General features: G+C 32.9%; 1 protein-coding gene across 1 annotated transcript; it reads right to left on the reverse strand.

Annotated features, from left to right (window-relative positions):
- Positions 1-374: 374 nt before the first annotated feature.
- On the reverse strand, positions 375-14,443 carry LOC108378263 (protein alan shepard-like). Its single transcript, XM_017634551.1, has 3 exons — positions 14,282-14,443; positions 13,430-13,602; positions 375-460 (listed from the first exon to the last, which is right to left on the reverse strand). Exons 1-2 carry the CDS (start codon positions 14,441-14,443, stop codon positions 13,441-13,443), a joined length of 324 nt encoding a protein of 107 aa, XP_017490040.1. The 3' UTR covers positions 375-460; positions 13,430-13,440.
- Between the last annotated feature and the right edge of the window lie 262 nt (positions 14,444-14,705).

Below are 14,705 nucleotides of genomic sequence, written 5' to 3' on the forward strand. Positions count from 1 at the left end.
CAACTGTTTTCATTTTCATTTTGTTTTTGTTTTATTTTCTAAGTTTGTTGTAAGTTTATTGCTGCCGGTTGTCACCGATTTCCTTGTTGCNTAGTCACTTTTACTATTTTCGTAGGGCAACTGTTTTCATTTTCATTTTGTTTTTGTTTTATTTTCTAAGTTTGTTGTAAGTTTATTGCTGCCGGTTGTCACCGATTTCCTTGTTGCTGTTGCTGTTGCTGTTGCTGTTACTGTTGCTTTTGTTTCATTTGTTCAAAGGTTGTTGTAATATTGTATTGTTGTTGTGTTCTGAATCGCTTTGTCCCTCCTTGTCGTTTTAATTTTTGTTGTTGTTGTTTATTACTATAGTATCTTCTGCTGCTGTTGCATATGTTTGTGTGTTTTTTTTTGTTATTCGCGTTTATCCGATTCCACTTCCAGCTCCCATTAGAGAGTCAATCGCGGCATCATAATATTACATCTGTAAAAAGAAATGATATTTATTCAAGGCGGCTACTATTTCATAAAAATATTTACTTTGTAGCAACATAAAAAAGTATTTGTATTCGCTAAATTTACATATGTAGTTATATACCATTCTGTGTCTACACAAATCATCTTCATTATTAGGGTATACTAACTCAGTGATCTAGCCAGACCTAACGTGATAATTCCTAATGATCACTCCAATCAAAGCATTACTTTTGAAATTAAGTAATTTTCGGATGTCTAGTTCCCTATTCAGAATATAGACAGTAGCTATTTTATGTAAATTAGTGAACCCGCATCTAAATCCGTTTCTGAGTGAAGGGAGGACTCGTATAGTGTCGGTTTTTAATTTTATAAAATTTCAAATCACCCTGTACCGATCAAAAATTACTAAATTCAAGAAATGAAACTTCATCGCACAGCTGCAAGCCAAGGCGTTTAAATTGACCTCTAATTTTTGAAATGCGAAAGCACGGCGCAAATTTAATAACCTTCACAAAAAAAAGTATCTTCTCATATAATATACATACATATTTTCCTACTGACTTAGATCGATATGACTTTTCGAAAAGGTTGTAAGCCTAATCAAAGATATTTTCAAACTAAGACCTCTTTCGTCGGACACCCATATTGTGATACATATGTATGACTTTCAAACATGTGGCAACCTTCCTAAATATATTTCAGAAGTAGAGCCTTTTAATTTGAGTGTAACTTTTTAAACACGTGGCAGCCCTCTTCAAACATTCCAAATGCTCAAACTAAAGATTTCTTACCACTCATAAAACTTGTGTATAAGCTAATACAATATGATTTTTCAAACAGGTGGCTACTCTCTTCAACAGTATTTTCAACTCATTTAACTCTCCTTTGTCTGACATTGCGAAACATATTTAAATTAACTAATGAATTTTGTTTGATTTTTTAAACATATGGCAACCGCACTAAATATGGTTCGGAAAGAAAGCCTTTTAAAACCCATTTTGACTGTTAACAGTCTTTCAATAACTCCTTTAACTGATTGATTAATTTGAATTTAAATTTTTAAACAGGTGGCAACCCTCTTTAAACATCTCAAAAATATTCCTAGGGCTGGATTCTCGATGTCTGATTTACTCTAATCTCCGGTCAAACATCGTTATCGTCGTTACTGAGTCTATGCTTATGACGCTGTGTCGGTAAAGTCGGCAACGATGTTTAACTGGGGTTTAGTGTTAACCGGACATTGAGAAACTGGCCATTAGTATTTAAACCAAAGATTTCTTAACACTCTTTCGTTTGACACTCATATTTTAATATTTCATATCACTTGTGTATAAGCTAACTAAATTCGACTTTTCAAGTAGGTGGCAACACTCCTACTAATGTATTCTTAAACCCCTTTCTTCTGGCGCCCATTTGGTGATCCATATTTCTCTTACTTAATTCCCTTAATTCAAATTGAACTTGATTTTTTAAACCGGTAACAACCCTCTTATAGTTAAGTTAAGAAACAAAGCTTTACAAAACCATTTTTATTGATACCTATTTTGTAATAAATGATTTATTTGTTTAGATAATTATATTCAACGATTTTTAGATAATTTTCATTAAATTTTTTTAATGTGGCAGCTCTTTTCAAAGAAGTAAAACCTCATCTACAACCCAAGCCTTATAATTTGACACCTTATTTTGAATCGAGCGAACGGTGCAGATCTGATGATCTGGATAAAAAACCCCATCGCATATTTAACATATACATATGTATGTACTAGTGAACCCGCATGACGCCAAAACGCCCAAAATTGAATTTAACATTTTAAATAGGTGACAACTCTATGCAAAAAAACAAAATATATATTCCAAATGTTTCATCTAATTCCGTCCGGTGGTTTTTTAGAGAAGAGAGTCACGCATGGTGTTGGTTTTCATTTCATAAAATTTCAATCACTCTGTACATCTGTTTTTTGAAATTCGAAATAACTGTACTGTCTGATGCCCTTAACAAAATATGTCTTCGCGTGCTATATAAGTATGTGTACTCAATCAGATAGATGATATAGGTGCAAACGCTAATAAAAAAATGTTAATATTTCATTTAACATGTGTATAAGTTAATTAAATTCCGCTTTACAAACTGGTGACAACCCTTTTTAAAAATCTTTGCAATCTTTTCGCCCGACATTGTGATATTTAAATAAGTCGGCAACGATATTTTTGTGTATTTCACTGACGTTATTCTATTGCAAGGTGTGTTTGATATGGAGGAAAAATTAATCGAGTTCGTACGGAATTGTTTCACGAAAAATATATGGATTTCGGGTTTAAAAATCATATTTGGAATCCTCGTTTTATCTAAGCCTTGTGAGCTCATTTTCGCTTTTTTATTTGATTTTCTGTTTTTTTTTTCATCTAGAGCTATAATTGCCAATTCATCATTGGTAAAATAAGTAATTTTTCTACACTGAACTTCACTTTACTGAAAGCAACGGCTGGCATACTACGGATGTGTGTAATTGGTATCACTGATCGATACTGATTGGCGCTGATACCGGCACGGCACTGCACTCGATTCTCCAAAAACAAAAATATTTTATGATGATGAAATACTAACTTATCAGAAGTAATTGAGAATAAACTACCCCGCTTATCAAAGAAAGTTATCAAGTGATTGACGTGGACGGCCTTAAAAATCGCGTGAATGAGAATTAAAATGCACAAACATCCAATTAAATTGGACTAAGGACACACATCAAAAATCTAAATTTTTGTAACGAAAATATTTGAAGTATTTTATCTGCTAATATGTACATTTGTTAACCGTAATTTTTCGTTTTGTGTTCATTTGCGTAATAGTGGGTTATTTTTGTAAAATTAGCAGAATTCCGGACATATTTGTATAAGTAATTTTGTCCACCTAAATTGTTGAAATATCGCACTGTGCTTTCGGTTGCACACACCATGATACAAATATAGTAAGGTAGAACCGCTGAGAGTCACTTTTAAGATTCTTGACGTTTCCAAACAATTTAATTTTTAAATTTACTCACAAACTCACACACAAATTTTCATTTTCAATCTCAAGCAACAACAATTTCGAACAATTTCAATTTTTTATTTTCACTTTTATATGACTTTAAAATGTTGGCAAACTTCAAAAAAAAAAATCATGGCCGACAAATTGAGAGAACGGTTCTACCCTGCTATGTTTTTATCATGGCACACACTACCTATAGAGAAATACGAGGAGGGTCACTAACAAGTCCTTAGATCAATGCCAACGCTGTGCACAGGACGATAATGGAAGATCGTTGCGTGAAATTAGGGTGTCCGTTATTTCGAAATTCAAATTGTTTTGCTTTTTCTGCCGCCCCATGAAATTTTGGTTTTGTTTTGGTTTGCCTTTAAAAAATATTCAATCAATAAATTTCTTAATTTTCAAACTAAACCGTGCCAAAATCATTTTACATTTCTCATTTCAATAACATGAGCATTTTGGGCTTTTTGCATACACATTTGTTTTCAAAAACAAGTAAGGTTAAAAATGACCAATATATCGTTTTCTAAAAATTTGTGTGCTTCACAAAAAAGGTTGCTTATGAATTTTTGTTAAATGTACGCCTCCAAAAGTTATTCAAGTGTACACTGCAGCACATACTTGGTATACACGGCGTATGTGTGATGATGAAATACAAAGTGGCCATATGCTCACTATCGTGAAGTTATGGGATTTTTGTTGATTTTCATGTACACAAACATACAAACATACATACGTACTAGGATGTCCGTTATGTCCCAAAATGGAACGGCAGTAAAACTTGAAAAATTATGAGGGTCTTCTCACTTAAGAAGTTTTTTCTTTTTAGCATAAAATTTTTTTTTCTCTGAAAAAAATATTTCAGCAATGATCAATATACATATATATATTGAATATTCTTTAGGACAAAAAAAATAAAATTCTTAGGGCGACAGCAAAAAAATAAATAGGGAAATAACGGACACCCTAATGTGGTGTATAGTGATATTCAGTATTCAACACTAAAAACGGCTCACGTCGATTAGTACATCCAAGCCCTGCAAAAATGCAAGCTCGCCACGACCAGACAGTTTAATTCCATCGTAATAGGTGACGTAACTTCGATATACCCGCAGAAAAAAGGCCAATGAGCTATTTGGCTCTTTCGAATTATGGGAAAAACCAACAAAGTTTTTGAAACAAATTGTCGCTTCTTTCTACGCAATAACGGTTCTTGGTGGCATACAACAATTTGTTTCGCAACAGTTTTAGAGGACAATTTCACTATAAATCACACTGCTCATTCTTACCCAGCGGTATTCGCAAGAGAGAAGTATATCCAGCCTGAACAGTAACGTTTATGCCATACCATTTGCAATACCAACTGATTTCCTTCGGCTTAATAAATGCTAAATCGATTTATAGCATTAGGTTTCAGGTATGATGTATGGCATGTAATTAACATGCACTGCACATTTCAGAACTTATAGTCCAATAATGATAATATAAATGTCAATCAAAAATGATTTCGGATGTAAACACTACGCTTGTCCGGGTTTAGTAAATGTTGTGGTTTTACAACACAACAAAGTCCGAAGATACAGCTTCATACAATTTCATTCCATGCGAGGCTTTATTTCAGGCCTAAATTCGTCATGCCAATACCAAAAAAAAAAATCTTTGGGCAGTAAGACTCTTTGAAATTGCGGGTTTATATCGTGCAACAGGTCGCATGAGTAACATTAATTTGTATGCGTATATACAAGTCAGCCTACACTGACACTGACTTGCCATTTTCTTTATGAAATGCATGGAACTTTCCTTGTTGTGGTTGCAGACTTCTTTATTTTGTGTTCCATTTACCGGAACCTTTTCTTTCGACTAATATTCGAGTCAGCTTCAAACTGTTTATCAACGCGGCAATCTGTTTTTGGGGTAACACCCACCTCTCTGGCAACTTTTCTAAAATACCAAGTACAGTTTGGTAGGGGCGTTGACCACCCTTCTTAACAAGATGGCCGCGATCCTACAACTGCCTGAGTCCCACAAATGGAATTCGACATTCCCTGTCACATGCCTTACGGTATTCAAATAAGGTTGACTAACATGCAGAAAATCCTNATTTACTAAGTGCGTACATATCATTAAATCGTTAATAGTACCCGTTAGAGATAAGTCGGGGACTAATTGATCTCCAGTTATACCCGTGAGGGATGAGTCGAGACTAATTGATCTCCATTAGTACCCGTATGAGACTAGTTGCGACTAATTAATGCCCAATTGTACCTGATTGAGACTAATCTCGGAATACTCTCTTTAGAGATTAGTCGCACAATTTTTTGCAGGGTAATCACAGCGTATGTCCCCGTACATATGTAAATACATACATATGTACATATGTTGATTGCAGTTAATGTGGATCTGTTTCTATTTTTTAGTAATCTATGTATGTCTATACATATTATATACATATGTACATACATATAAGTATGAACACAGGTGTGCATAATACGCAAAAACTTTTTGAAGTGAAACAACACTTAGAAAAAGACCAATCAAAGAATAAAAGTAAAGGTGAGTACGTACATAGATAAATAAAAGGATAAAGGCAAAGGTAAAAATAAAAGCAAAAATAAAGTTGCGCAAAGATAAAGGCAAAAATGAAGACCAAGGTAAATTTAAACACTTTACTTATATAAGGGCAAAGGTGAAGGGTATATGTATATGAAGAATATGATAAACATAAAAATAAAAACAAAGATAAATATAAAGAAAAATATGAGGATGAGAATACCGATAAAAGTAAAGATGAAGACAGAGGAAGAAAGATTAAAATAAAGGTTGTTGTAGAGAAAAGGATATAGATAGAGGCACAGAGACTCAATCTGGGAACTATTTCGGGATTTTACAGATTTTCGGGATTCTCGGGACTTATCGAGATAACAATCGATATTTGGTCGGTTTTGTGATCGATATTTTTATCGATTTTGTTATCGATATTGTTATTGATTTTGCTACCGATATTTTCGGAACTTATCGATCGATCATTAGATGTTTTTATCGATTTTGTTATCGATATTTTTTATAGCTTTTGTTATCGATATTTTGATTGATTTTGTATCGACGTTGTTATCGATTTTATTATCGATTATTTATCGATTTTTTTATGGATATTTTTATCGAATTTGTTATCGACTTTGTAATCGATTTTGTAATCGACTTTGTTATCGATTTTCTAGTCGATTTTTTGACAGACTCTGTAACCGATTTTGTAATCGATTAAGTTATTGATTTTGTTATCGATATTTTTATCGATATTATTATCGATTTTGATATCGATATTCTCATCGATTTTTTATCAATGTTTTTATCGATTTTGCTATCGATATTATTATCGCTTTTGTTATCGATATTTTTTTCTTAGTGTGTGCTTTCGTTTTGGACTTTGATATGGTCTCAACCATACCACGTATTCTACGTTTAAATTTAGCGGCTGTATCTCCGATACAGCCTGCAGACCAAGACGAAGGCGCTGGACTGTTCCTTTTTTCGTAATTTGAGTGTACCAAGATGTTGCCTAGTAAAAAATGCTTAAAAGGAAAGGTGTAGCCAGCAATAACCCCCCGTTAAATTTTCTCATGATGTAATTTTCTTAGATTTGAACCAAAAAGTGTTAAAAAATAGTTTAAATTTTATATGTTTTATTAGACATACTACTCTGGTTCTCATGGACTCGTGTGATATATGGCTACGGTGACCATTCGTTCAATATTTTACCCCACTGTTTTTTGTGGTAGTGTCATTTAAATGAATTCTGAATTTTAGCAAATACTGAATTCGCAAAAAACGTTTAAAAATCTGTAAGATAATTAAAAAAATTGGTAAGTACATACATCTGTGCATCCAATTTTCTGACCAAGAATTGCATCTTGGAACTTTTCATTTCGTTAATGTTAATATTTTATTTTTTCTTCGAAACACAGCTGGGTTTAAAACACTTTGAAAAACAACAATAAACCTCGGTCGAGATCTTTGCTTACACTGTACGACCATTTCGATGCTCCTCTGCAATAACGACAGAATTCAAAATTCAAAAAAAAAAAAGTTTTACTACTGTTAAGTGGCTCTTGTCTCTAATCCTTATCTAATCCTTTTCCAACCCTTACTAAAGTAAGCAGTAAGGATTTCTAAACTAAGTCCTAAAGATTAGACATGGATTCGAGAAGGATTAGAGACAAGAGCCAATTTACAATAGTAAGGCTTTTTATTTTTTGAATTTTGAATTATGTCGTTATTGCACAAAATCATCGATTTATTTTAAGTCTTTCCCAGGTTGGCGCTTTTAAGCGTATTTCTTTTTTTTTCAAATTAAAGTTGTTGGTCGCATACAGAGCAGAATTATAAAGAAGCGTTGCCAAAATGAAAAGTGATTACAATTATAATATTTATGCACTCAAAAGAACTTTCTGGGAGTTTTGAGCTCCGAGGCATTTAAAGTTGCCATTTATTTTTTACCAAAAACAGACGCTATGGTGCGTTTTGATACAATAAACATGAAAGGAAAATGAAGGCAAATTGCAAACCATGTTTCTCAACAATAGGGGTATTCACGATCCGGTGCATACGGTGCATAGATAGCATAAATAGCATGATTGGTTAATTTGGTTGTTGTTTCATGTGTTCAAACAACAACAAAATTAGCCAATCATGCTATCTATGCACCATGCTACGCAGTATGCACCGGGTCGTGAATACCCCTTATGTTTCTAAACGATTTTAATTGTTTTAAATGCTGCTCTACAACCACCAACTTCAAATGAAAATATAATATTTAAAATCGCCATTTCAAATAGGTCCAGCTCACTTACATAAATTTTAATATTTTTCTGAACTATTTTGGCACAAGCTTTAAAATATAAATTGTATAAGTCTGTTGGGAAGGCATGACCATGTTTTTATGTATGTACCCTAATGTGCATATACATACATATATTAAAAAGTATTACGTACCTAACCTTAAAATATGTGCTAATAGCGCTCAATATATATGAAGAAGACTATGTTCAAACAGGCACCTAATTGGCAATTAAGAACCGCATCACTAATTTATTAATTAATTTAACAATTAACAATTAATTTGTGTCAGATTCTCTATGCAATCCTGCTAGGTATGTTTAATTTTGACTTGGTGGTATGTTTATTGAACAAAGAGCAATTAGCTGTTTGTTTCTGGTCCTCTTTCACAGCAGATATTCCATCAGAGATGAAGAATTGAATTATAAAAATTGTACTTAATTTACGGAAAATTCTACTTAAAAGCAGAGAGATGGACCTAAAAAGTAAATATGTATTTCTATATAAAGAAAAATAAGAGGATAACAATTCCCATTGATACCACATCAACTTCTGTACTCACATTAAACAAATTTTAGCTATGAAAATAATCTTTTCCAGCAGCGCGAGACAAAACTATGTTGTAGAAAAGGAGAATCACTTTCCTCCCATTTCTTCAATTTGACGTTTTAAAAATAAATATTTTCCGTCTACCCTGGCGAAATCCACTACAATTGCGTTACTTCCTTATCACCCTTCGGTATCATTTGTATGCCCCTTCACGAAGGAGGGAAGCTATTAGACCAGTTGCCCGCACCAGAAAATGCTTTGAAATGTCAATAAAAATATGAACAGATTTTCAGAGAAGTTATTTGGCTACGCTCCAAATGTTCCTAAATTGTGTATTTGTACCGAATGTACTTTCAAACTAAATAAAGGTACTATTGTACCAAGTTTTCCATCACTGTGGGTAATCCAGCAGCAAGAATGATAGAGTACAAGATGGCGCCGTCCTGCGCGTTGACATTTGTGTACCACAAGTAAACAAAGAATAGAGCGAAAAGAAGAACGAGTTGAAACTGCCAAAACAGTTCACTTTACATCGAAAAACGTCTTGCATCTTGATGGCTTTCGCAATTTAACACACGGCTCTTCATTTTATTGGTTTTTACGCCGTCTTCAACTTAAAAATCACTCAAAATTGCAAATTAACACAACTTAAACTGGTTTTTACTTATAATTTAAATTTCTCTTTGCCGCTGATTTGTAAACAAAGGTTTCTTTACTAGTTACCACAACTGTCAAAATCGGCAAAACCAAAGTAACGGTGCCGATGACGGTTCCACTTTTGTTCGCTGCACCGTGATCCAGCAGCTGATTTCGTATCGCTAATTGCGCAGCTGACATGTGTGTGAACACCCAACTCAATTTAAAGCTTAATTGCCTCAGCTAATTGGGCTGTTTGAACACAGTCTAAGAATAAATAATATATTAAAGCAAGTAAAGTCGATTATTTTCTTTCCTGAACTTGAAGTTACTTTTGTCATTTAAGAATTAACTAGTGAACCCACGCGGCGTTAAGACGCTCAAGATAGAATTTCAAAAGTCTACAAAGTATTCCAAATGTTACTAAGGTGTAAGCGAATCGAGGATCATATTTCTTTTCAATCCGTGCAGCCGTTTCGCATAGTCGGTTTTTAATATTATCAAATTTTAAATCATCCTGTACCGATAAGAAGTTTCAAATTTCAAAAAATAAAACCTTATCGCACATCTACAGATGAAGGTTTTTATTTTTCAGGTTAACTTATTTCGGAGTAAACTTCTACAAAGTTCAATTTGAGTTCGAAGCGAATTTGGTTTAAATTCACTGGGAAGTGAATTGCAAAAGCTAACTGCAAGCATTTTCAAACCCATTTCGATTGATATCCATCCTTTAAAAATACATTCAGCCCATAAAATAATTTGAATGCAGCTTATAAAATAAGTGGCAACCCTCCTAAATATATTTCAGAAATAATGCCTTTTCAAAATGATTTCGATGATATCCATCTTTTAATAATTCATCCAACTTCAAAAAATAATTTGAATGCCATTTTATAAATACGTGGCAACCTTCCTCAAATATTCTAAATGTTCAAACTCGAGTTCTTTTAACCACCTTTCGCTTCATATTTCAAACAACTTGCGTAAAAGTTAATTAAATTCGAATTTTTAAATAGGTGGCACCCCTCTTCAAAAGTAGTTTCGCGCTAAGATATTCTTAAATATTCTTCTTCCATTGCGATAAATATTTCAATTAACTGATGAATTAAGTTAAATTTTATTTTTGTAACATGTGGCAACACCGCTAAATATAGTTCATACTGATGCCAATATTTTAATAACTCATTTAGATTATTTAATAATTTTAAATAAATTTTTAAACATTTAACTTGTTAAGTAATTTGAAATAAATTTTTAACCAGGTGGCAACCCTCTTACAACGCCTAAAAAATATTCTTAATGTTTAAACCAAAGACTTCGTAAGGCTCTTTCGTTTGACATCCAATTTTGACATTTCATATAACTTTTGGATAAGTTAACTAAATTCGAAATTTCAAGCAGATGGCAACCAATTTCAAAATATTTTCAAACTGCTACCTTCTGAGCCGCCTTTCGTTTGGCACCCATATGTTGAAACATTTTTTTCCTAAATAATTTCCTTAATTGAAATTTAATTTGATTTTTTAATCCGGTGGCAACCCTAAAGTTAAATTAAGAAAGAAATGTTTTCAAAACCATTTCCATTGATACCCATTTTGTAGTATTTGTTTTGTTTTTTAGATAATTTGAATATAATTTTTAAAAGGTGGCAACTTTCTTCAAAAAAGTAAAACGTTACCTCATTTAGGAAAATCGAACAAACGGTGCGGTTATTATGGCATTGCTTATTAAATAATTAGAATTCAATTGTAGTACAGGTGGCAACTCTTCTCGAAAAAATTAAACCAGTTTGCACATCTACAGGCAGATATTTTATGCTGCACAAAAAATGCCTTCGCGTATTATATATACATACATATATAGAAGATACTACCCCTTTAGCACTTAATACTGCAGTTAGATTCTATTGAATAAACTAATTACAATTTGAGTACTATTATGAGTAATAGCTAATCTATGAACTCGTAAAAATTTAATCAATAAATCTCTAAGAGGTTCTCACGCATAGGTTTTTGAACACAAGTCTTAAATTAGACATCGTTCACACTATGTTTGTATATATGTATGTATGTACATACATTTTCAAAGACATGTAGAATGCGCTATAAGATGTAGAAAATTGATGCGCATAATATATTACGCACACCTCTAAACTATAGTGTTAATGATGATTGAAATCAGCAGAATTACGCATATTTTAGTAACAAAAAAAAAAATATATATAGAGAGCTAAGGATCGCATTTACTACGAATATGCTACATACATACACTATTACGTATGTATATAAATGCAAGTTATGTATGTATGTTTGTATGTACATTATTATGCATACATACATATGTAGGTAAAATGCATGCTCGCACAGACAAGGACGCATCTCTGGCATCGTTAACGGTGTCTTTGCTTGCGTGGTAATGATGTACCAAAAAAGGTGTGAAGGACACGCAGGATAACAATCATAATGATAGCAATGGCCGTCAAATGCTATAACGGAATGCAACAAAAATGTTTAACAAAAAGAAGAAGCAGAAGGAAAAAAAAAAACAAAAGCTGAAAATAGCGCTGCGATGCAGTCTTTTAAAGTTGGGGATGCAGATGATGGAATACTTGAAATGAATCAGTGCTAGGAGATGAATAAAATTTGTTTGAATAGAAAGACTGGTCGGATGATTGAGGGCGTGTTAAAAAAAGCAACNGCTGAAAATAGCGCTGCGATGCAGTCTTTTAAAGTTGGGGATGCAGATGATGGAATACTTGAAATGAATCAGTGCTAGAGATGAATAAAATTTGTTTGAATAGAAAGACTGGTCGGATGATTGAGGGCGTGTTAAAAAAGCAAGAAAATGTAAATATGTATCTATGTATGGTTGAAGCTATGCACAATATTCTGAGCAGATAAGCACAAACAGGCAAGCAAAGTAGGCAAGCACTAGCACAAGCACAAGCACAGGCGGGCAGGCAGGCAGCAATAAAGCACAGCACAGTATGACACAGCTCACATATGTATGTTTATGTTTGTATGTATGCACATAAGAGATGGCGGTAAACAGCAAATGGCGTATGGTGAAAAAAGTGGTAAGAAAATGACAGTCGATTGTGAGTTAGCGAGTGGGCGTATGTACATATGTATGTAGGTATGTATCTAGGTAGGTAGGTGTCTATGTCAATGTATGCGTGGCATGGCAGGTGAACCTATCGTTATTAAAGAAGAAAACTAAAGTAAACAAAAAAAAAAAACAAACGGCAAAGTATGTCAGAAATTAATTAAGCAAAATTTAGTGCACAACGAATGGCGCTTCGAAAGGCTGAATATAAATATGTTTGATGGTATTTGTGTATGTAGATGAAATTAAAACTAAAAGCGAAAAAATTTGCGCTCATCAAAAATAAAAAAAAATTAAGATGAAATGCCCGGCATTAGAACTACTTAGCTACTAAAATGAGTGATGCTCATGTGACAACGATGATGTTTCGAAATTTTGCATTTTGTAGAAGCAAAGTTTGGACGTCAAAAGTATGCTAGACGCTAAGTTACATGCAACGTACCCAAACACAACAAAATACATATATATGTATGTAGTTTGTTTTTGGAGCCAACTTTTTGATTAAAACGCTTTAAGCTAATTAAAGGGCATGAAAAAATGACAACTCAACTTAGTTAAAAAAAATTCAAAAAAAAATAAAAATAAAAATAAAATATCTAAATTTGTTTTGTTCATGAAAGTGCATGGTATCCGTTTAATTCATTAAATTTGTTTTTATTAGCAATTTAGTAACTAATATTAACTAATATTTTCGAATTTCACAAAAAAAAAAGAAACTAAAAATATCACGTAAGTTTAGCTTGGAATTTTTGCTTTCTCTTTGGGATTTTCAGTTTTTTTTTTTTTTTTGTAGGTTTTTGTTTCTAAGTCACACGCACTCACCTCGCGATGACCTATTTGGGAGCGGCTGGATGTGGATACTGTGTATATGCCTCATCGGGTGATGCAGCTGTGCTAGCCTGTTCGGAATCTGTCATTGGCATTGTTGGAATAATTGTTGGTTGTGCATAATATGGATAAGTTGGACTAATATACTGTAATGATGGAGAGAAATTCTATAAAAAAATCAAATAAAGAAAGAAAAACAAATTTCATATTTAACGGTTAATATTCACTTATTAAATGGCCAAAACGATGATGATGCGTAGATATTTTTGTTTGATTTTGAAATTTTTTTTGCACAAATGTACAAAAATGTGTATGGAAATGGGTAGAGGAGTGAGTGAAAATAGTAAGCAAATATTTGAAAATAAAATTGTTTTTGCAATTTTCAAAAAAAAAAAAAAAATTAGAACTAAAAAACTCTTTACACCATTCATGAATGAGAGTACAAAAGAAGTTTGATAAAAAACAACTTTTAATAAGTGGAAAATGTGCACGAAATCTTGCAAAAAAATGGTGCTTTATTCGAAAGTGTGTGTTGCTCGTCCACGAAATAGTAATAGTATTTGTATTTATATACATAGAATAGTAGGCAAACTTTATGACACAACAAAAACTGCATTGTATGTATTGAAAAAAAAAACAACAACAACAAATATTTGCTTGTAAAAATTTTCAGCAAATGAAAGCAATTGCTGTACCATAGGTTACCCTCAATATGAAATGTCATCCTAATTTATGAGTATAAATGATGAGTCGAAAATGAGTGCATTGCATTTCCTATTAAGTGTTAGTTTTTTAAGCTACTCACTCAAATTTCGTTTTAACATTTTACATGTTTTTTAAACTTACGGAATTGCCAATTTGCAATGTGGCTAGTTGTGGCACCATTGGTCCATATGGCACAGACGGATCACCACTGACCATCATCGAGATACCACGTGGTTGCACCTGATTGACTGCGTCTGGTTTGTAGGATGCGACTCCCAATTGTGGGGCAGCAGCCATTTGCATATACTGTAAATGAAAAGTTGAAGTAAGAAATTAGTTTCGACATATTTAAGTGTGAGGTAAATATTTTGCTTTAATTTCATATTTAAGAAAACTTATGCTATAAGTACATATGTGGTTTACAAAAAGAATGCTCTATGGATGCCACAATTCAATTTCTAAGTAGAACTGCTCGCTGATTGCGAAAATCGAGTTACTTTTTTCTCTATGGATAGGCTTTCGAGATATTTTCACTAAATCACGAATATCTTAGAAACCAATTGAA

Source organism: Rhagoletis zephyria, unplaced genomic scaffold (genome assembly GCF_001687245.7).
Source record: "Rhagoletis zephyria isolate East Lansing unplaced genomic scaffold, Rhagoletis_zephyria_1.1 Rzeph_scaffold_13701, whole genome shotgun sequence".
Lineage (NCBI taxonomy): Eukaryota > Metazoa > Arthropoda > Insecta > Diptera > Tephritidae > Rhagoletis > Rhagoletis zephyria.

Excerpts from the sequence above, each read along its gene's own strand:
- LOC108378263 (XM_017634551.1), bottom strand. The coding sequence starts at position 14,443 with ATGCAAATGGCTGCTGCCCCACAATTGGGAGTCGCATCCTACAAACCA. Across the intron at positions 13,603-14,281 it reads CATTGCAAATTGGCAATTCC|AATTTCTCTCCATCATTACA; the intron begins GTAAGTTTAAAA and ends ATTTTTTTATAG.